The sequence below is a fragment of the Syngnathus leptorhynchus genome, chromosome 7 (genome assembly GCF_054491065.1).
Source record: "Syngnathus leptorhynchus isolate UIUO chromosome 7, UIUO_Slep, whole genome shotgun sequence".
NCBI classification, from domain to species: domain Eukaryota; kingdom Metazoa; phylum Chordata; class Actinopteri; order Syngnathiformes; family Syngnathidae; genus Syngnathus; species Syngnathus leptorhynchus.
In genome coordinates, this window is record NC_141201.1 from 7,233,498 (window position 1) to 7,257,358 (window position 23,861).

General features: G+C 38.8%; 2 protein-coding genes across 2 annotated transcripts in view; one reads left to right on the top strand and one right to left on the bottom strand.

Moving 5' to 3' along the window:
• The window catches only part of LOC147054492 (solute carrier family 12 member 9), a 32,482-nt gene extending 20,039 nt beyond the window's left edge, over positions 1-12,443 (bottom strand). Inside the window, exons 1-6 of the mRNA XM_085917191.1 lie at positions 11,908-12,443; positions 9,098-9,232; positions 8,653-8,790; positions 8,176-8,493; positions 7,700-7,807; positions 6,479-6,590 (exon numbers count right to left, since the gene is read on the bottom strand). Coding sequence (XP_085773317.1) covers positions 6,479-6,590; positions 7,700-7,807; positions 8,176-8,493; positions 8,653-8,790; positions 9,098-9,232; positions 11,908-12,124 — 1,028 coding nt within the window. The 5' untranslated portion in view covers positions 12,125-12,443. The remainder of the gene's footprint in view (positions 1-6,478; positions 6,591-7,699; positions 7,808-8,175; positions 8,494-8,652; positions 8,791-9,097; positions 9,233-11,907) is intronic.
• A 1,923-nt stretch (positions 12,444-14,366) lies between these two features.
• LOC147054493 (uncharacterized) lies at positions 14,367-17,844 on the top strand. The gene is made up of 5 exons (XM_085917192.1): positions 14,367-14,753; positions 14,842-14,884; positions 15,568-15,651; positions 15,951-16,196; positions 17,387-17,844. The coding sequence occupies exons 1-5, from the start codon at positions 14,367-14,369 to the stop codon at positions 17,842-17,844; spliced, it is 1,218 nt and encodes a 405-aa protein (XP_085773318.1).
• Positions 17,845-23,861: the final 6,017 nt, after the last annotated feature.

Consider the following 23,861-nt stretch of genomic DNA (forward strand, 5'->3'; position numbering starts at 1 on the left):
CTAGAGGCAGAGCGTCAAAGAGAGGCAAGGGGAGAATTTCAGGAGCCAGAGAGACAGAGCGAAAGTGAAAGATAAATGCTCTCAAGGGAGTTGACTGTGGTTAAGGATTATTAAATGGAATCAATAACTAACAAGGCTTCTGTGTGTACACAGACTCACGCAACTATGTGCACACACTTACAACAGCATGCATTCACATTTTAATATTAAAGCCATGTTTCTTTTTAGAAGTCTTGCTTTCTCTTCCCAAACCATTTATCTGGACTCAGAGGTTTCAATTATTTTTCATGGTTGGTCCTTTTCATCTACCGTATTTTCCAGACTATAAATCGCTCCAGAGTATAAAATCCAACACCAAGAACAGACACGTCATCTTGAAAGGCAAATTAAAATGATAATAGAATAGAGGCAACAACAGGCTGAATAATTGTACGGTATGGTAATGTTACATAAACAAAAACAAGGAACTGAGAACGTGCCTGATGTAACATATTAAGAGTTATTCAAATAACTATAGCATAAATAACATGCTAACAAGTTTATCGAACCATTTTTAAAGGCCAGCATCTCAAACTGTTACCAAATTGCCATGGCAGCATCCTTTTATCAAAATTGAAAATGAAGAAAAACAAACAAAATAGAAGGTATGACAGAAATCTATGTAGTGGTGAAATAGAAGAGGGTGAGAAGGTGGGAGGAGGACAGAGATGGATGGGGAAAATATGCCAGATAAGAACAGAAAGGATAGTGGAGAGATAGAGAGTAGGCAAGAATATTGCAGTTTGGTGATAGTGGAGGGTGAAAGCAGCAATACTGGAAATGCATTTTAGTGGCCGTAAAATTCAGAAAGAAACTAAAAAATAAAAAGTGTAAAAAAAACAACAGAGGAATATTTAAAACAAACATTGACTAAATTTGATCAGAACCCCCCCCCCCCCCAAAAAAAAAAATATATATATATATATCAATGTAACAGTATCTATTTTGTGTCAAAATCATTCAAACGCAATAATTGTCTGCTTTTTCTAGTATTTCATGAAAGACTAATTTATCTTTTGTGTTGAATTAAAGAAGACATTTTAAATGAACTGCTTTGGCTTCGGGACACAATTTCCATTAAGCCTTCAATTGGCTCCAGAATTTGGGAATCGTGTTAACCCCGAAAGCACGTTGTATAGAAAGGCATGTTTTAGGCAGTCGAAGAGATCCTTTCTTACGTTAATTTAGGTCAAGCATGTTGTTAGGCATCCCAAGATGTCCGTTTGCTCCACACACATTGAAGTCTGCTGACAGTTTATTAAAAGAGAAGATATAGGCAGATGACACTATCAGTCGGATTAAGTAAGTCATTTTGATGCCATGTAAATTGGATAGAAGAGAGAATAAAGCAGCCATTTTTTTCTACTACTGTGTCCGGTTAGTGACTGTGTGGATGAGGTGCTTCCACAAACTTCCCCCTTTCCAAAGCAAAAACAATCTTATTGATCCGTATCACCCGACTTCTCATTATCAAACGCCTTTGGTGTCGGAAATTCATCAGCTACGGTTTACGCGCTAGTCATTTTGCTTCGGTCCTTTGAAATACTACTTGAAAATGTATTTATGACAACAATATTTGACCAAACCGCATTATACATAAATTGTGTAGGATCCAAGAGATTAAAATTGAGATTTAGGTGTAATACCAAATAAACAAGAATAATGGCTTAATAAACAGTAATCGGGGAAAAAAGATTTCTTCTAATACACTTCAATGCAAATTGTATCCAGTTGTTCAATTAATAAATGGAATAATTGATGGAATTGATGTCAGCAAATATTGATCAATTGCTATTTTTTACTTATTCAAAATAGGAAAATAATTCATTAAAAATCAAATAAATTAAATACAGCCATCAAGATAAAAAACCCATTCAGTCACAAAATTTTAAATCTTATGATTTGAGGAGGATTTCTCCAGTGAAATCTACACATAATTCTGGATGTACGCAAATATTAGACTGGATCGATCTAGCTAAAAAAACAAGTGCAACCAGAATCAAAGCATTAAGAGGAGATCCAATAGAAAACAGACTAAGAGAAGGATTAAAAAAAACAGAATGCACATAAATAAATCATTATGAAAAAGATTAAATTAGATTCAGTGTATGTATGCGTGGGTCTGTATTTATTTTTAACAAATGAGAGCCAATTCAAGGGAAATGTGGGCTGAACAGAAAAATCCACAAGGCTGCATGTCAGCGATAGCGCAACAAAAGAGAGCCCTGCAGATTCAAACTAATATAATCATCAAGTAATTTATTAATAGAAAAGCTTCTGTAGCACAGGGCGGATTAGCCCACAGGTCACTGATGCACAACATCGTGCAGCGGGAAATTCTTAATGTGTAAGGTTTACACTAACGAAATACATACTTGAAACAAAATGAGGGGAATAGAAGAGGACAAAATCGAAAACACAAAAATAAAAGTACTTCTAAAAAATGTTAGACGAGTTCCACAACAAAAGAGTTGCCACGAATGGTGGACATTGTACATAACAATAATGCAATGAAAATGTATTAAAATTGCAACGATTGCTTTGACTGGTTAAACACACGCACCCACACACAAGTTTCACAAAATGTGACATGGCAATCTGTCATGCCTGGCTAGCTGGTAGAATAGATTTTCCATATCTCATATTGGCTAAGTCTTCATCGTCACCATCATTGTCTCTTTCACCATTCTGTCACATAACTTCTGATTATCTAAAAAAATGACTAAGTAAGGGGACAGTCGATTAGATGACCTGAAAACCAATTGCACAGTGTACTAAATGAGCTTTATTGAGCTTCCAATGAACTACAAGCAAAGTATTGATAGTGATAGGGATTTTAAAACCATTAGATGCTTGAAAAGAAATGGTGGCTGTGTGTAATTTCATTGCTCATTGTTGCAATAGAGGACAAAGGAAGTAGCTATTTCTCTATACCTAGACTGATGGCAAATGATGGATATGACATATTTGGCTGGCATTCCTAGTGCATCAATACATCATTTGAGCAGTGTGTGCTTCCAGCAGTTGGACTGAATGTAACTCGGCAGTGTTCATGTGTTGATATACTCATATTTCACATTTTGGCTTGTGTTTTTCAGTGCGAAAAGATTATTTTTTTTCGTCAGAGTAAAACATTCAATGTTGATATGGTTGCAGCGAACCCTTGATCGACTTAAAGTATTCCTTTTTTAGATGAAGTGATCAAGAAATCAGTTCAAATATTCTATATTTCAAAATTGAGATTTTACAATACAAGTATGATTCATGAGACCATGTCTATAGTTTAGGTACTCACACTGACTTGCACAACTTTTCCCGACAACGAGAAGCTAAAAAAACCCAACTTGTGCTCAAGGAGTTTAAAGATTAGCGGGAGGTTCCGATAATAGTATGGTGCAAAAGATTGAGAGTCTTTATCAGCTGTTGCTGCAAACCCTGGTTCTCACACTGAGCGCTGCCATTATTAATCTTCGTTGCTACTGTGGATGTTATCATATTGTCACTCCCCACAAACATGGGGGGGCAATTATTATTTTTAAGTAGTGTACCTTTGTTATGCACAACAATCATCTTCAATAGTTATTATCAAAGCTCTCTGACATTCTCTTAAATGCGCTATTGACTTCTTGAAAAGATTTGATGCAAAACAACAATTTGGAAAAGAGACTCATGCAAAGGTTAGTTTGGCACTAAATGTTCCTCTGGAGTGAAGCAGAGCAGATATGTTGGAAAGCAAGACTGCCACCATTTGGACGACTTGGACAATTGCAGTGAAGCAAAACATTGGAGCTCAAATGTCTTCCCACAGACCTTTATTTATTCTATTTTATTTATTTGTACTGTTTGAAGCACAAACCTCGGAGCACATGCTATGAATGCCATATGTTTCCCTTTTACACTACTATGCCATTAGAAATGATTTTGATAAGTAATTATTGGAGATTGTTAAGAACACAAGATTTATTTTATTGTTGTGTTGCTCATAAATTTGGTCCTAGAAAAGGCAGCATGTAATCACAAATTTCCCTAACCCTATGCATACGTAAAATTTTATTCTTATTAACATTCTAAAATCAATAAGAAAAACGTATCGATCAACTTGGAAGAAAGAATAGCTTTATTAACATGTAGAGGATGAAGGATGATTACTACGAATTCTTATTATTCTGGAGAAATCAAATTATGGGTTCACCTTTGCCCTGATAGTGTCAACTTGTAGTACTCAGTCAATGAGTGTATTCTTCTGAGTTTTGTGTCAAATATTGTCTCATGACCTTTTATAACATTATGCACAACAGACTATGTGTGGATGAAATGCCATTCAATGCACACGTGAAATTATCACAAGGAGACTCACGGAAACACTACACGGAAAGAATGAAAGGCAATCCATTCACAAGAAATTCCAGTCTTTGTAGCCAATACTTAAATCTTTGAGGATGGAAACCAGTAAATCTAAGAACCATGTATTACATGAGTACTGAGAAAAAAACTGCTTTTGAACGGTAATTTTAATAATAGCAAATAATATTGGAGTTGATGTTATTTTCTGCAAAATACGGTAACTGATATCTCTCTTCAAGTGTTCTGACACTTATCTAATCATTGTCACAAAGGTTTCCGTTATGGCACAAAAAGATATCAGTGATTCAATATAAGCCTTGACGGTGACACACCCAAATACCAACAACCCCTTTGCACACGCACTCACGTCATGTGACAGTCTGTCTTGTGCCATGAGAATATAGACAAGAGCTAAGGTGGGCCAAAATACTTATACTTCCCCCATACACTTTTGATTCTTAGTGTTTGGAATATGTATAGCTTTCCCGAGAAGGTCATTTGTGGCCTGTATGTCTTGTCTTTTAAAACAAAATTGAAACTAAAATGTTGAAGTAAGCGGTAAGAATAGAACGGGGCTTCTGATAAGCAACTTTGTCTCAATTCAGCGAGTCTGTGTAGCATGCAGGCAGATACCGGTAGGATGGTCTGGCAGAGTAAATGATGTCCGCATTGATCTCTGTTGCTCTTTTATAGCCATGTCATGTCAATTTAGCACCTCAGGAACACTTGCTGTAGAGCTAATCAATAGTGAACTTTGGCAGCGATAGACATGTACAAAGAGAAAAGCAGAGTGTGAAGAAAAGATGTATAAAGAGAAACACAAAATCTCGAGACAAAAAGATTAGGGGGTAATTTACACAACTCTGTATTTAACTGAAATTAATCAATTTCAAGTCAAGCAATTTGAGTGATTTAGATATTTTTTTCTCACAATACAAAAGAAAAAAATAGTTTTTTTTTAGTCTCAGAATGCAAAATATAACAATGGTCTGATTTTCTCTCCTATCCATAATTTGCTAAATGACTTTTCGCAAATAATCTTGATCATAGTATTTCTGTCAGGCAGCAACATCCTGTGTTCAACTTTGATCCATTTGCCCTTTTCCACAAATCGATACTATTAGTCAGCACCCTCAACACTGCTGAAATCTTCTTGATAAATGAAAAAAAAGTGATACAATTGGACATATTATATAGTATGCGGTGCCTCCAAAGACGAGACAAGCTGGCACAGTTGACACCGCAGCCATTGCGCTGGTGAGCCAACTCAAGCATGAACACATCAGTCGAGAACAACACACGCCTGCATGCAAACACAAAAAACACTTCTGCTGTAGCAAAAAATCATTTATGTTTAAAGCTCAGTTGAAATCAGATGTGATTTTTTAAATATTGTGACTTGATTTCTTTTTATGGCTGTCAGTCAGTTCTAATAAAATAACTACACTTTCACTTCCTTTTTAGATTGATATAGAGTACATACTATATTTGGGGAGGATTAAAAAAAAAGCTTATTTTTCACTGAACCCAAAGTAATATCATTCGAGATATCTGGCAAGATTAGCAAGATATGAAATGTATCCATATCCGACAGCCCTAAACGACAGTGTTAAGGGTTAATTATTTGTTGATTCTTTCTTGCCCACAGATCATTTTACTAATGTGCTACTGTCAGTTCATATTGACAGGTTTAACAAATATGAGAAAAAGTTTATTGTACACAGTTTGGTTGACCGCTTTTCCATGGAGTGAACCCATCACAGTTTTGATGAGTTCACCAAATTTACCAAACTGTAACCAAATAAGCTGACTTTGACAGAAAAAGGAAACTCAAGTTAGGGATGCAAGTACAGCAAGTTTGTTGAAGCATAAAATTAAATATCTTTACATTGTGCCACAACTAATACGTATTTAAATTCAATCTGATACAATATAAGCAAACCCAATACAATTATTACAGCTATTAAATTGTTGCCATTGTATCCCTTTGGATATATTGTGAGAAATACAATCCACAACACATTTACCTTGCCTTTACAGAACCTTGGTTTTGAGGAATTTGCTAAATTTGAGGATCGATTTGAGGGTTACTGACCGGTCACAGGAACAGGCCACAAGAACGCTGAGCAGGTTGTAGATAATGAAGGTGAAGATGACAGCGGTGATAGTACCACGTGGAATGGAGTAGCTTGGATTCTTGAGATCACCTTGGAGATGGGTTAATGTGCATTGTGTCAAATCTGTTTTCACATTGTCCATTTATAGTCATGGCCAAAAACATTGGCACCCGAGTGATTCAGTCAGATAATGCACTACTTGTTTGCTTTCGTTTGCAATGGAACAACACAAAAAAAAAAAAGATGAGGAAAAACATCAAATCTAATTATTCAACTCAGAATTCCATAAATTTGACTGGACAAAATTATTGGCACTTTCTCAAAGTTCTAAGAAATAATAGTACGGCAAACATGCCATGCTCCTGTAATTTGTAATTACTGCAGCAACTAACAGGTCCTGACAATTTAGAAATGTCACTCGGAGCCAGTTAGAATTAAGAAAAGGTGACTGTGTTATGTCTTTGCTGATCACACTGAGGATGGAGCAAATAAAGAGCAACTCTCAAGAGACCCGAGGGTGAAATTCACGAAAGGATTGTGTGACTTCTGTGTGGCGATAAACGGGTGAAAATAAAGCCAAGCGTGCGCAGGTGGTGAAATGCTTCACTAACTGTGCTGCCAAGCAGAATGTGTCCCCGTGCGCCGGTGGTACTTGTGCATATTTACATGAGTCAATATGCATATATTTGGGGCAGAAATTGCCCACCTCTTTGCAAATGAACCTCATTGATAAACATTGTCTAATTCACAAACACTAGCGCTAATAGCCACAGGCAGTTTGCGTGAAGCAAATAACATCTTTGGAAAGCTGGCGTAAACTTGCCACTCCTCTAGGGAAGCCTTATCATCTCAGCAGTAGCACGGGGAAGGCATTGTCATACCAAGCAGAACCTTCAAGTCTGACATGCAGAACATGCGTAGGGCCCAGAGGTGGACAAGGGATGACAAAGTTAAAAAAGATTAACTGAGGACCGGCAAAAGTGGTTTTTTGTCCATTCCTGTAATTGTCTTTTCCCGGGTGTCAAATGACGACTAACCAGTCTGTCCAACGAACCGTTTCGACAAATTTTTCATGAGAGAATATATCGCAACCTACGACATATCACCAACATGAGGGAACAAAACTGTGCATTATCTGACAAGAGCACAAGCGGTGCCAATATTTTTGACTCAAACTTGTGGATATGCAGTTCAAATACCTGACATATTGGAGCCCGCCATGATGCCAGTGCACCCATTAAACATCACCGCAAAAACGGTGGCAAAGGTCATCAGATTCCCGGTTGTGTAATCCACAGTGTAGTCGGCTGTGTGAAGAGAAAACGTAAAATGAGTTGATCCTAGAGCTTCCGTCTTCAACCAGCAAGGTCAATCATATCTGTTGACAAATGCTCACAATGCAGGATGTATTTCTAAAGAGAAGACACAGTTTTTGCACATGCATATAAAAAATATATTAATTCTAACAAATCTGATTTGAATATAATTTAGACATTAGTACTTCTCACTATTCATTTGTAGAATCCTTACCAAAAACTAACCAATCAACACAGATTCACAATTTTTTACAAATGAAAAAAAAAAAATGTTCTCCTCATTGTCGGTGTCGCCAAATGTTTGATTGGACAAAATAAAATGAGACTGCGCTAATACTATTTCAGTCTGTCTGCCTTACCCCACAGGTTTCCAAGAAGGGTGTCTAATTTGAAGCCGGTAAAGTTTGCTGCAGTGGGGCCCGTTTCATTTACAATAGGGTTGGAGTCAGCAGAACTAGGCAGAATGATGGTGCGTGGGTGCACAGCAAAAAAGCTGATGAAGATCGTGCCCAGGACAAACATGACCACTAGGAAGATTAGAAAAGTGGCCTTGGCATAAATGTGAGCACCGACCATGCACACAAGCAAACATAGCAGGGCGATGGCTGTGGCGTAAAGTAGTGACCACCAGTAGCCTGATGGCAGAACTTGGTAGGAAGATGCAGCTAGTGCGCCATCTAAGGGAGGATCAGATGTGAGAGGCCATATTATTAAAAAAAAAAAAAAAAAAAAAGAAATGGGCATACATGACACATGATTAGAAACAAATTTGATCATATATATCAAGCCAATAAAGCTGACAATGTTCAACCTGGACTAGTTACATTGAAACTTACCTTCTGGCACGCCAAAGGTGGCAACAATGGCTTCAACCAAACCCAGCACATAAAGAGCACAAGCACACACATTAGCCAAGAAGAACATAATTCCGATACTCCCGCCAAATTCTGGGCCTAGTGCTCGGCTGATCATGTCTGAGGAATTTTAAGGAAAGGTACTTTGGGAAATGGTAAAATCCATTTTAAATGCATAGTCTATTCACCGTGATGAAAACAAAATTGTATTTGGAACAAATCAAACTGGAATTAAGGTTCCCCCCCTATGCCCCTGTGGCTAAAGTGTTACTGCTAGATGCTTACAGCTGCTGAATATGAAGTTTCTTGGGATTGATTAGCCATCTGACGTAAATAAAAACAGACATGCAATTAAGTCAGTTGTGTATTGCATAATTCATCGGACAGAAAGTGTAGATTTCACACAAGTTAAAGTGCAGGAGGATACAATAAGCCCCCCCAGCGTCTAGCGCTCCATTGGTGGAGATGGCACATACTGACAGCACAGTCATGCAGATTATGAAGTAGGCCACGATAAACATGGCAATTCCTTGGTACAGTCCCGACTGGCCAACCAAGAAACCTGCAAAAACAAAAAAAAAACATCCTAATTATGATAAAGGTAATGAGAGCTTAATTGGGAGGCAGTTAAGTTGGAATGAATAAAAGAAAATAAATTAAATATTGCTCTAATTATGAAGATATCCATTGGGACAACAGCAAACCTACCTTACTCATTTTAGATGATGTACGGTAAGTGAATGTCATTTTAAAAAAAAGTCTCTGTTAAGTGGCATCACTTTAGAATAAAAGACAACTGCTGCAATTTTATAGATTTGTGGCATAATTTGAGTCTTTCTGTTCTGTTGAAAAAGCCGACATTATTTTGACGAAACACAAAAGCTAAATCAGTCAGATTTCACAAAGTACAAGAGAAATCATAGAATTATTATGTTTGCGAAACAGACAGAATGTGAACAATCATCAGTTATAATAATGTCTGTAAACAATTAATCCATTGTTAAAACGAGGCAATTAATTTGATAATGATTTGTTGTTGATTAATCGATTAATTTGACACCTCTTAAAAACAACAATACAAATAATAACAAGAAGACAGATATATAAATACACAGTACTGTAGATAGGAACCATAAGAACCTGATGTTCAAAATTAAAACACAGTATATTATAGATCTCAATACCCAGAAAACCATTGTTTGTTCCATTCAAGGCCATAAACATGTTAGTGTGAGTGAATAGTCTTAAGTAGTACACAGACGCTACTGTGTGTGTGCGTGTGTGTGCCCACAGGCACGTGTACGCTCTCCACAGCAGCTGACATCTCACGAGACTTGTAGTGGGGGGGGTAGAAAATAACATGGTGGTAGAACTAAGAGATTTGCCACATGACTACTCGCAAAGCTTGTCTAGAGATTTAACGAAAGTCAAGGAACAAAATGAATGTAAAAACTCTAAGTGCTTCATGGTTTGTCTTATGCTTTTTTATGCTTTTACAGCAATGATAGGAAACCTTCAACTGCATGGCATTTGATTATTTCCTGCTTCACGCTAACAGTGTGCTTTAGTCACTATGCAAACATGACATTTAAAAAAAGAAATGTCCTCTTTTATCAGTGTCTTTTCAGATTTTTTTAAATCGACAACATCGTTTTATCGTGTTTTGATGATAATTTGGGTTTGAAGATGCGGGGTGCCCTTATTCTGAGGTATTTTATTGATCAGGAATAACTCTTCTCATTAATATAAAAACATTCAATATGTAAATAAGCTTTGCTCTGATTGGGTCTCTCTTCTTCTTAATATGGGAAACAGCTTTTTCGGAATGGTTAGTACCCAATTTGTGGGTGTCTTGTGGCCACCATCTCTCATTGTGTTGGCTCCATTCAAATTTAGCGTGTCATCATGAAATTGTACCCAGCGCACAAGTGCACAAGGAGGACAGCCTAGAAATCTAGACTCATCGCTGTACCAGCCATTGAATCTGGTGGGTATTCTCATCAAGTGCATTTCCAAAATACAAACCTGAGTAAACAGACAGTGAAATGAACCAATCAGTGAAGACCAGATGGAAAAAAAAAAAAGTCTTTTGAAACAAATCCTTCGCTGGAGTGTGACATTGTGCACAAAGGATAGGTCAAAGTAAGTAAAACATTTTCATTGGACGGTTTGGTTTGAACCGAGGCCTTGAAGTCCAGTCAAACATGTTACCTGAAATAATATGTTCTATATGCCACCTGTAGTCTAAAGACGATATTCTGATTAATATTGGGTTGGTCAAAAGAATTAATCAGATTAATCAACCTGTTTTCAGCCATCCGAGGAGGGTGACATTTCATGCAGCACAGCCCCCTGCTGTCTGCTGAAATTGACAGCATTGCTTTCGGATTTTACGAATGTCACAGGCTCAGCTGTTTGGATTTGGTCACGTGATGTTCACGATTGTGTAGCATCCACAAGTGAGTACATACTTGAATAATGACCCACGATGCACTTCTATCCTGTGGTTGAATTGAAAAATGGAATATCTCATGGATTATCCATTTTCTCTAGTGCTTGTCCGAATCAGAAAGTGAGCTAGAGCCAATCCAAGCTGACGATGGGCACAGTACAGAAATTGGGCCCTCGCCTTACTTTGCAAAATTGACAGTGGTCGATTTTTGTGGAAGAAAAAAAATCCCTCAACTGCATTGTGCTACAATGTGGGGGGGAAGTATTTTATAGGGGTGCTAAATAAAAAAATATATTTGAAGGGGAAAATTGATTTTGATTTGATGAACCAAATCAAATTGTTTAATTTTGAAATATTTCCATCCTTGAATTGAATCATAGTCATCCTAAACAAGTGTACCATATCAAATTTAATCGGAACCAAACATTTTAAAATCGTTACATCCTTGAATCACATCGTACTGCATGCATTGTAATATCCAATCATGTTTTGAGGGGAGACGCACACCCCGACTATTTTAACATATTAAACCAAATGACGCACGCACGCACGCACGCACGCACGCACGCACGCACGCACTTGCATGAACATGCACTAATAAACTTGTACTACGTGGTTAACTCAACTATTGGCATATCTCAACGTTTAAGTGGACATCCATCATTTAAAAAAAAAGTCATTTAAAATATTCGAAATACATGTAGCCAATACAAAAAGAAAACCATATGAGAGGATGCGCAATAATAACTTTGCTTTAGTGGATGGATGCTTCCATCAAAACTCACCAATTCTCAGAAAAACAACCACGCTGAACATTGACAGCAAGGTTGGAATGACCACACCGGAAAAAGTGGACAGCTTCTTTGGTTGACTCTGGGAGAACCGGTGCCGGAGGGTGGCGGGGCGCTCCTCCGGCATCTGGCCGGTCGGAGGTGCCCGCAGCTCGGATTCATTGACGCTGGTGGAGAGTCGGTAGTGGAGGAGAGGGGTTCGCTCTGTCATCTTGAAAATCTATCTTTGCAGTCCCACGTTTTATGATTATTTTTCCTTTTGTAGATCCCACTGATTGTTTTGACCAAGAGCGCGTCAATAAACTTTATACCAGGAAAGTTAATCAGTGACATGTCCTGGCCCGGCATTCGAATAAACGTTTCCTGGCTACGATCATAGCAACGCCGGAAATAAGTGTTTTATATGGACGAAAAAAAACCTGATAGTTTGCAAAGTTGAGCGAACGGTCCAAAAACTTTTAGGAGTCCATCAAAGTCCATAAAAGGTTCCCATGTCGGCTTATTTCTCTGCAAATCCACTTGTGAGCAATCATGTGATGCACAAACATCAAGCTGCAGTTTAAGCATGCATTTCCGGCTTTTTCATTCAAATTAAGACTGTACAACTACTTCTGGAACAAACATCTCAAGTGATTGTGACTAGGGCAGGGAACAGCGGCTCTCGTTTATTTGATATTTCATAAATTACTTTACGTATATTAATTTCGTTATTAGTTAACCAAATTACACCAAAAATAAAGCAAATACCAGTTTTGATGTGATTCTTAGCTATACAACAAAACTTGACAAATAGTTTAATTCAAATCCGTTATATTATACATATTAAAGCCATCTTAAAACACAAAGACGCTCCTAAAGCGATGCGACAGTGAGCGCCCGGCGCGCTGCGGGCAGTTGCGCGGTCCAACGAAACTAAGTTCCCTGCGCACTGAGGTCCACTTAAATTATTGAAAGTCCATTAGGACTTTAAAAATATTTTCTAAATTTTAGCGACCGCTCTGTCACAATAATGCGACCAGCGCGGTGCAGTTGCGCGGTCGGCGACGCGCTACGGTTGCGCGTTCGGCGGTGCGCTGCAGTTGTGCGATCGGACAAAACTGAGCTCCCTGCGCACTGAGGTCCACTTAAATTTTGGAAAGTACATCAGGACTTGAAAATTATTTTATAAATTTTAGCGACGGCTCTGTCACAATAATGCGATCAGCGCGGTGCAGTTGCGCGGTCGGTGACGCGCTACAGTTGCGTGTTCGGCGGTGCGCTGCAGTTGCGCGATCGGACAAAATTAAACTTCCTGCGCCATATATATTTATGAAATAAGAAATGTGAAGATTTGTAACTTTTATTGTGGCTCCTCCAACCCTTTAGTCATGAAATATATCCATGTCAATATTTTCTCACTGTCACTTTTTGTTACATCTGTTTCTATCATATTTCTCTTTAAATAAATGCTGCCATGTCAATCTTACTGATTCTGAGTCGGGGGTCCTAGAAATGCTATCTTAACACCCTCAGGAAGTAGAGATGTTGCCGTACCTTTTTTGCCTGAAATCGAAATTCATTATCAATTGTTGTTCCCAGATAATTAATGAACAGCAAGCCTCTGAGTGTATGGAAATTGGATTGTGTGAAGGTACCTGTATGCCAATTGCATGTTCACTCGCCATGTCACAAATATCAGCCACCTATTCAATGCCAGCAAAAGAATAAATATACATATGCGCCATTCATACTATGTTGTCTGTTTATGAATACTGAATACTGTACAAGTTGCGGTGTGGCTGGCCTGTTTGGTCTAAAATTGCTTTGCTTTTTGAATAGATGAAAACATGCACATTTTATTCACGCAAGAGATCTATGCAATACGTAATCTTGTGTGGCTGCGCTTTTCTATGGGAAGAGATGTTACCGTAGCAACACCAAGCGGTAAGTGCCTTTTCAAAGGCTGGGCTACTCAGTCACGACCACCCCTCTTTCTTTCTTTTATCAGCTCTCAACCGGTTCTACATAATGCAGCCACAACAGTCGTTTGGGACACAAGAGAGTGAGCGCAACATGGGGATTTCGGCTTTATGTCCTCCAGGCTGTCAATGTGCTTTTGGTCTTTTAAAGAAGAGTGAATTTTGTCATCTTTACTGCAGCAGGATATCTCTAAACACCACAACATCTGCATCTAGGCGGATGTCTTCTGAACAAAAGGATGGGAAGCTGTTCACCGAAGCCTGAGGCCTTGCCTTCTGAAGAGCATAATTGGATACAGACAGTCACGCTTTCACACAGTAAATGGAATTATTCTATTTTTTTTATGTTATAGCTTCTTGTTTACTCATGAATTCAAAGTAAACTCAGGTGACAAACATCAGACGTAAGGAAACAAAATTCAGTTCCGCCATTGTTGACAGAAGAAGAAATGAGGCCATCTGAAAGGAACGTAAAGCATTTGTTTCAGCATCAAAATGTCACTGCTGACCTTTTGTCCCAGGGAAAAGAAACATATTGACAGGGATGATAACAAGTGCACTGAGGGATTCCAGAACTTCTCCAAATGTCCTGCTTGTAACAGAGATAATGAGGAGATCTTAATGCTGCCATGTTCTCATACCATGTGCATTCACTGTATAATAAGGGAAGGAGAGAAGAGGTCAGCTCAGTCTCCCCGTTATGGTGTGAGCCCACGTGCCTGCTCAGTGTTGTGTCCATTGTGTGTATATGATGTGGAGCTGCCATGCAGGATGTGGTCAACAGCTCCATTCTGTCTCCCAAAATATCCTTCTCTTAAGTCTAAATGTGTCCCACCTGAGGGAACATCGGAATCACACCAACCACCACCTTCAAGCATACAAGTAAGAATTGTCTGGCTCCTGAATTAATTGAAGGATTTGTAAGATTTGTATTATTTACTGTCAAAATTTCTTGCACTGTGGAATTCAGGGGAGCTCCAATGCTGTGACTGCGCAGGAAGTGACAACACAATGTGAGTTCATTCCTGTTTGTGTATGGAATCGATGGATGGATGGATGGATGGATGGATGGATGGATGGATGGATGGATGGATGGATGGATGGATGGATGGATGGATGGATGGATGGATGGATGGATGGATGGATGGATGGATAGGACTGTAATTCACAAAGTGGCAACCAGTCTAGGGTGTACTCTGCCTGTCACTCAGTAAGCTGGGATAGGCTTCCTTTCTGTGCAGGGCCAAGCACTTTACAAATATGATTGAATTTGACAGCTATCACCTTTGTTGATAATGCTAATACATTTTGTGGATGAATACGTCTGCAAAACAGTTGATGTTTCAAAAGGCAGACTATTTAATAAGTGTTTTTTGTTTATTATACACTCGTTCCAGAGTGGCGAAGATCTGCCTCAAAGTTTTGAGGTCCTGGGTTTGAAAGTTGAGTGGACTTAACATGTTCTCCCCATGCACGTGTGGGTTTGTGTTTACATTGTAGATAGGTGCAAATGTTTGCGAACTATATGTGAATGGCTGGTGGTGACCAGCTCAGGGTATGCCTCTTGCAAAGTACGCTGATATGGGATCCAATTCAACTGTGAGCCTATTGAGGACAAGTGGTATAGAAAACTAATGGATGGACCCATGATTTTGCAGTTGTTAATAGTTCATAGGACTGTTGATATTAAATCTAGGTTCCAGTGCGTGCAGCTTCACCGTATCACCAGCTGAGGGCAATCTAGAACTACAGGAGGAGGCCATGGAGCGGTCTGTTTTTGGTAAGAAATAATGCTTCAGTCATTTTGTTTTTTAAAATATTTTTTCTGGTGGAGTTTGGGGGGGGTTCTTATTTTTTTTGTATTTTTTTTCCCAAATAATAAAATATTTTCAGAATATAAAGTTTTTAACGACAGAAAAAATATTCTGACAAACAAAAAAATGCATAAATAATAAAATTGAAAAACAGATTAATAAACAAAGGCACAAAAAGAATTTATTAGAAAACCTCAAGTAAATGCAATTCACTTTCATCGCTATTTCTTTCTTTCTTTTTTATTTATTTTTTATTTTTTATTAGGTTTACATTTCGCTCTGGACCCAGCAACAGCCCACCCTTCGCTCCATCTGTCCAACTCCTCCCTCACCGTGACTTACCAAGAAGCTATCTCTCCTGATCTGCTTCCAAACAATATCAAGCGAGTAACGATGACCTCTGATCCTCGGGTGATGGCTTACCTCCCTCAAGTTTATGCTGATGTTGTCATTGCACAAGGGCAGTATTACTGGGAAGTGGAGGTCTGCAACAGTTCTCTCTACAAAATTGGTATTTTTTTTTCCTTAATATTGTTTTTGTTTTACTCCACATTCATAGAGACAAGCCTCTGAGACACGACTTATTATCCTTGAACTTTCTACCACTACCCACTTGTATCAAGGCCTACGATCAGCAGTGGCTCATAATCAGCATTATAGCGTGTCTTGCCAAGGGACCCAATTAGGCATTACTGTTCGCCTGGATTGGGATTTGGGGATTCAAATCTCCTACATCATTGATGTAGGAGATTTGCAATGAATCTGATCATTCATGCTATTAAAAAAACATATGGGTTTCCTTTATTACATTAAAACCCAACAATATAGCTGCATCATATGTGACAGGAGGTTAATGTGGGAAAATATGTCGTGCCATTAAAAAATATATGCCCTCTAAATTCATCTTTTTTTGCATAGTTTCCCATCTTTGTTTTCCGTACAATGTTGTAAATATCAGACTAAGATAGTCCAAGTAAATATGAAATTGAAAGTTTCTAAATGAAAAAACAAACTAAAAAATGTTCTTTACAATTATGTTTACATATGTTCGATGCAACTTTGCCATTCCTAACCACAGTATGCTGCTTCATGTGCATGTGGTATATGAAAGAAGCAACAAAATCCATCCATCATAATCCATCTCAGTGGGCAGACATATTGCCACTTTCTGATGATTGAAAACGACATTACAGTTGCTCAGAGCTCATAATAATACAATTGACTCTCTCCCCAATCACGGCTCACTTGTTTTCCGAGTTTGGTCATGTAACATTTACAAGCTGAGCTCCATTTATTATATCATGTATGACATTACATAACGTCAGGTTGGGGGCTTGTGCATGTGAAAATGCATGAGGAATTGTGCTCTTGCCCAAACCCTCATCTTAGGACCAGGGAAGTGTACTGTATTTGTGAGCTGAACATCTCTAGTCAAGTCAAACACACCAGAGTTTAGTTGTCAGGTTAGTCTCATGACGAGCCAGGTTGGCTGTGAGTGTAGAGCTCACACGAGGCACAAAAGGCAGACTAGAGCTGATCACAGGATGTCGTAATGGTTGTCATAAACCAAATGGTGATGAGACCAAGCTAACCAAACAACCAATTGGATAGACAGTATTATAAAATGAAACCACCTATCAAGAAATTCCTTGTTATCTTTGTTAGCTTTCAATCACTTACTGCACAATTTTCTTCTTTCAGGTGTGAGCTCTCCAGACGGTCATGAAGGCTGGTTTCTGGAAAGACAGGGTTTGTCGTTTTTTACTGTTTATGATGGAAGAAGGGAATTGCTCAACACTGTCCCACCTCAGATCAAAACCATTGGAATCTTTCTTAATTTTGGAGGAGGTGCTCTGAGCTTCCATAACCCTGTGACCCAGGAGCACCTCGTCACCCTGCCTACCCGCTTTAATCCGGTAGGAGTGTTGCCAACTGTGGGCCTCGCTCAAGGTTGGCTACGTTTACGTTGCGGCCTCCCCCCTCCTCTCCATGTTTTCCTCAGTAAAAACTCAGCCTTTAGAGGGCCCTGTGGATCTGGTAGAGGCCAGAGGCGCAGGGATATTCCCTTCCACTCAGTGCGGAAAGTTATACAGAAGTTTGAGGAGATGTCAGCTATGAATTTTGCTGTAAAATCTTGTTCTGGATCACCCTGCTCCTGAGGATTCCGTGGCACAAATCTCTCTGGGCACACAGGACAGGAAACTGAGGTAGAAGACAATTCTACTCTATAATGGAGGCATCCATTGACAGACTCATAAATCCTCCGAAAGGTTTGATCAATGGGTGCAATTTGAAAGGCAAATGTTCCGTATTGAAGGACTTTCAGATGCTTCCTTCAATTCTCTGTGTGACCCCAGACCTATAATTGACTCTCTCCCCAGGACACAGTTCTTTCCCTCAATCAATCACCCCCGCTGTTCTGGGCTTGATCCAGAATGAGTCTTCAGTATTATGAAGTGTAAGGAAAGGGTGGGCTTTTACCGGTATGACTTCTTAATTTGTCTCGGCGTGACACTCGTCTGACAGTAGGTGTCCTTGCACTCCCAACGCATCCCTGTACGCTTGAGCATTAGTTCTACGACCCGAAGTGTGTGCTTTTGTATTGCTGGTATGTAAACAAGCAGAAATAAAGTGTAAGCCATACGAGGTGAGAAAGAGAGGTGTAAGTACAGTGACACCAGTGGTGTCAACTGAGAGCGGCAATAACAGGTGGTACCACACGTTTATCCCACGCTCTGTCTTCGATCAGACAGTAGGCTGCCCTTTCTTGACCCTTTAAAACCACAGGACTCCTTAAAACTTCAAAAGGGACAGCAGAGCGCAAGAGAACAGAGAGAGGAGGGGGGGAAGAGAAAACAGCATGCATGAAATAAAGACAGCAGGTGACGGTCAAAAGAAATGAGCTGAAGGAGGATTTCCCAGCAGCTTTCAAGCCAAGACTCCCTGAAAAGATCAAATGTCTTTGGCTGAAAATTAATTTAAAACTGCCACTGAGTTGCGTTGGCCAAAAAAAAATTACATTAGAAGTGTGGTGTCCGTATTTATACGTACCTTTGCACATTTGTCGGTCATACTTTGCAAATATATTTACAATGGGGGAAATATTTATATGATACTGTACTTTCAAAAGTTTGCTCACTTACTCAAATATTAACATTCAACAGCATAAATACACACAATAAAAAAGTTCATAAATGTGCATTTTACAAACTGTACATAGTACGTGGTATGATATAAAAATAAAATGAAAGCTAGTAAGCTGGACTACAACCCTGCAGTTATGTGTTTTGTGAAATAATGTTGAGAGTTGTTTGAGTTTAAGGCCATTCATTTGTGTGGGTTAAGGGTCGATTTGATTTGATGGGAAAACCAGGAATGGAAGGAAAGCATAAGTTTCACAAGTTGTAGCCAAGCAAGTGAAAAGTCCTAAAATGAGCAACTCAGATCCATGTAGTATTCTAAAATCTAGTATCAAAACCATCTTTTGTCTGCAAAACACTGAAGATGGGTTCTTCCATGTCATGATAACCAAAAACATACTGGCAGGGCAACAAAGGAGTGCCTCATTTTTTTCCCTCGCAACACTCATTAAGGTCTGGGCTCATCAGTCTCACAATGTCAACCCAAATGAAAACTTGTGGAGGAAGTTGACTCTTGGGCCAACAAATTTGAGTACACCCCTAAGTGAAAATGTCCTAATTGGGCCCAGTTAGCCATTTTCTCTCCCCAGTGTCATGACATAGTGTTACTTGGTCTCAAGTGTGAATGCTGAGCAGCTGTTAAATATTTTGTTATTGCTCTTCTACCCTCTCATACTGGTCACTGAAAGTTCAAAATGGCACCTCATGGCAAAGAATTCTCAGACAAGGATATTGAAGTCATGTTCTGTGGGTCTGATGAGCCCAAGATATATTTGGTTCAGATGTTGTACTCACTTTTGTTGTCAGTGGTTAAGTATTGAGTTATTTTGAAGAGACTATACAAGAACAACCTGTACGTTCTACAAGATGTAGACTTTACAGCTTGTACTTGTATAGCCAAGTAAATTTACTGTCTCCTCAAAATAACTGCAGTGTAGAGTGACTACTTTGTTATCCCAATAAATTATACAGTATAACAAAATATGTATTGATTGAATTGAGAAACTATCTATAACGTACATTCATTATGTAAGACTTATTTTGTTTATGATTCCTGCTGGTAGGATGTTAGTGATTATAATAAGCATGAAGGCCTGTTCTAGCAAATAATCTCAGAGGCCCCAATTTATTGTACCGCGTATATTTACTCTTGGACAGTTTTCATTTTCAATGTCCATGCCGCCACTTTCAGATTCACAGATGACACCTCTCTGCAGCCTCATCTTATCCGAATGTTTTTAGTGGCTGTGTTTTTGCCGTTTAAATTAAATTTTGTAGCATTATAAAACGATGATCAAATGTTTGCTTTGAATTAAAAGTTAATGCTGAAAAATAAGAGGCTTATTCTGGCCAGTTATCAACCACACATCTTTCATTTAACACACACACACACACGAGCAGACGGGATATTACCCGATGAGTCAAATGTGCTCTTATTAGACTGTCGCCTCTCCCGCCATTCGTCAGCATGACTGTGTGTTGATGTTCCACGCTCGGCCTACTAAGTGCGTCTGCCGTGACCACTTTTGGTAAAGTGCACTTCTATCAGCTTTAGGAAATGCGCAGAAAAGTGTGTGGAAGCAATTTCAGTTGCATAAACAAAAATGAGACTAACCTGACTGACACGCAGGGTCGGGGGGGATTGAAGAGGTCAGGGGTTGGTGACATATACTGTCCAACTTCAAAGCCCTTATTTCCATTCTGAATGGATATCCATCAAATTCATTAGGCCATTTATAGTCAACTTTATGTAGTCCATCGCTTCTTTTTATCTGTGGAACTCAAGATTCAAGTATCGAGCATAATTGTTTTTGACAGTACAATTTTTAACACCGGTCAAAGCAGGTCAATAAATAAATCAATTCAAATTGACTAAATACAACATATCGATACCAATGGAATGCATTTAAATATTAAGTTATAATAAAACATGTGAAAGGCTTTTCTTTTTTTGGTTCTCTTACGCAATACATTTTAACTTGTTGCTTATGGGAGTCTGCCTCAATACCCAGTTTCAGCCTCCTCCCAATGGTGTGATACTTATCCAGCTACACACAGCGAAAGTGTTTTTTTTAAGATAATAATTGTTTTCATTTTTTTTTTTAAGATGACAAATTGCCTCCAATATGGATGCACAGATCTCTACATAAGGTCATACATGGATATATTTTCAATTTTTCCGAATATACTTGTTTTTGTTTGTCTTTTGTATCAATTTTGGTTGGTCAATGGACCAATTTTTTTTGTTAATTGTTGAATCCTCATTGAGATTTACAGTATATGTATTTGCAAAGATTACAAATTCATCACATACTGCTATGAAGCAATAAAAAAAAACTTTGAATAGCTTAGCGCAGCAAGCATTTATTGAAGGTCAGCAAAGTTTGCATGCACGTAAATACAAATATTTTACAAAGTTCAAGGAGGAGGGGCGGGAGCACACTATATCCTCTACAGATCATGTGAAACAAAGGTCCTCTTTTCAGTTTCGGCTGTCTGTAAATCGATGCCATTAGTATGAATAAACATTGCCTCTGCAAGACTTCTACAATTTGCACATTGAGAGAGGAAAGACCCTTTCGCATCTTTCCGCTGCAAAAGCAGGGTGAAAATTAGCTTTACAAGTGAGCAGTACGCCTCTTATTACCATCTTTATTGACATCAGCATAACAGTGGCTGAAAAGCAACATGCTCCTCTTGTTTAGTTGATGCGTTATTTTGCTCCCCGCCACATCTTGCTTCTACTGATATGCAACGATGCAGTTGGATTAACAACCGAGGCTACTGTTGTTGGGAAATACTTTATCTTAATGGCCCTAATCTTAACTTTCTCGTTTAAAAAAAAAAAAAACGGGAGACGCGACATTACATGATCTTATCCAAACCTGAGTCAGAAATGAAGTGGCTCATTTGAATTCCAGGAAAATGTGTGCGTCAGTCTCTTCGACCTAAATTTATTTATTTATTTATTTATTTATTTATTTATTTATTTATTTATTTAGCCATTCAATCATATCACACTGATAACCCTGCGTTCTTTTAAAGACAAACGTTACACAAAGTCACACAACTACCATTGGGATAGGGAACAGGTGGTGAAATAGAGCGCCGAATCTGGAAGATGGGGGTAGGTGGTCGCGCATCTGCCAGGCTATTATAACTCAATGGGTTTAATATTCACACCTCCAAGACCGAGCTGCAAACAGGATGCTGTCCCAAGCGGGCGCTTCTTGTCAAGCAGAGCAGCTTGGGGGAGGAGAAGTTAATTGTGTGTGTGTGTGTGTGTGGGGGGGGGGGTGATGCCGTTAAACAATCAGTATTAATGGCCTCGCAAACGTCTGTCAGTCACCGGCAAATACACAGCGCCGTGATTGAGAGTGTAAATCCATCCAATGGAACCATTACGCACCATTATGCATGTGTAACCGCCCACGCCCTCACGCACACGCGCAAGATATGCTCTTTTAATGGTCACGCATTTCCGCTTGGAAATCTGCTACTGCTCCGTTTCTATTTTTCCTTGGTAGAATGCTTTATTTTAGACGGACGTACGGACCTGACGGACGGACAGACGAATGGATGGATGGATGGATGGATGGATGGATGGATGGATGGATGGATGGATGGATGGATGGATGGATGGATGCATGGATGGATGCATGGATGGATGGATGGATGGATGGATGGATGGATGGATGGACGGACGGACGGACGGATGGATGGATGATGGATGGATGGATGTGTCATGTAAACAAAATATTTGGTTAAAATTAGGGTGGGATACAATAAACAAGGTTGCTTCATCCCATTTTCCATTTCAGGAAGTTCTGTGTGCATACAACAAAAAGTGACAAAGTGTGACTACATGCCGAAATCAATCGAGCGATAGGATTTTATAATGCAGCAATGACTTTCAGGAAGGGGAAATCCACTTGTCAAGCCTCTAATTCATAACTATTACCAAGTTTATTACTACATTACATATTATATTATTAGAATACAACCTGGCGTGCTAGAAAAAAATACGGACATATTTTAACAGTAAACATTATGTATAGCCTATACATGTATAGGCTAAATTTTTATTTTAAATTAACATCTGTTATTTTTGGAATGATTTAAAATGGTTAAATCATTGCCAAAAAAAAACTAAAAAGTTTACTTGCATTTCTGATTTAATAATAATAATAATAATAATAATAAATTGTTTACAATTTAAAGTAAAAATCAAAATGTACTGTATACTGCAGTGTACGGTACATTTTGATTTTAACCTATACATGTATAGGCTATAGTATTTACTGTTATATGGTATTCTAATCAGAGCGCAATGGGTTTACCTTCCTCCAGTAGTTTGAAAACATGAACTGGATTCTCTCCAATACACAATTGTCCCAGTACTGCCAATTGAGATTTTGTGGACTCTCAAATGGACGATTTCGAATGCAGTCTGCCTAATGAATGACTGTGCAGTGTTGGAGAAAAGGGTCGCTTAGCACCCAATGATGAAGTGCAAACAGGCCATCATCGACTCTCATTGTTTGGGGTGTTTGCAGCGTGAATCCCCACACCCTGTGGGAAGTGGCTCCCACAGGAGACGTTATGTGACATATGCATTAAAATAACACCTTGCACGCACACCTCGCTCGGCGCTTTTGGCACACAAAAAAACATTGGATGTGACACGTTTACGCAGCATAAAGACACTTGAGGGGAGTGTTGCTTGTGGAAATATTTCCCACAGTCTCTGACGAGAAAGGTGGGAGTATGGAATGTTAAAATGTGGCAGCAAATGCGCTCGCTTCTTGCTGAAAAGTGGTTTATTGATTTGAGTTAAATATGGATTTATACAATGGCTTGTTGTTGCAGATACAAATGGGTTAGAATTCATATATCAACAAGCATTTCGGGTATGATGTCAATTTATTTTTTATGTCTAAAAATGTCCTTGAGATAAATTATACTTAAAATAGCTTTTGGCACAATGGCTCACTCAAATGAATGACATCACAACACATGGGATTTTGAGTCGAAGT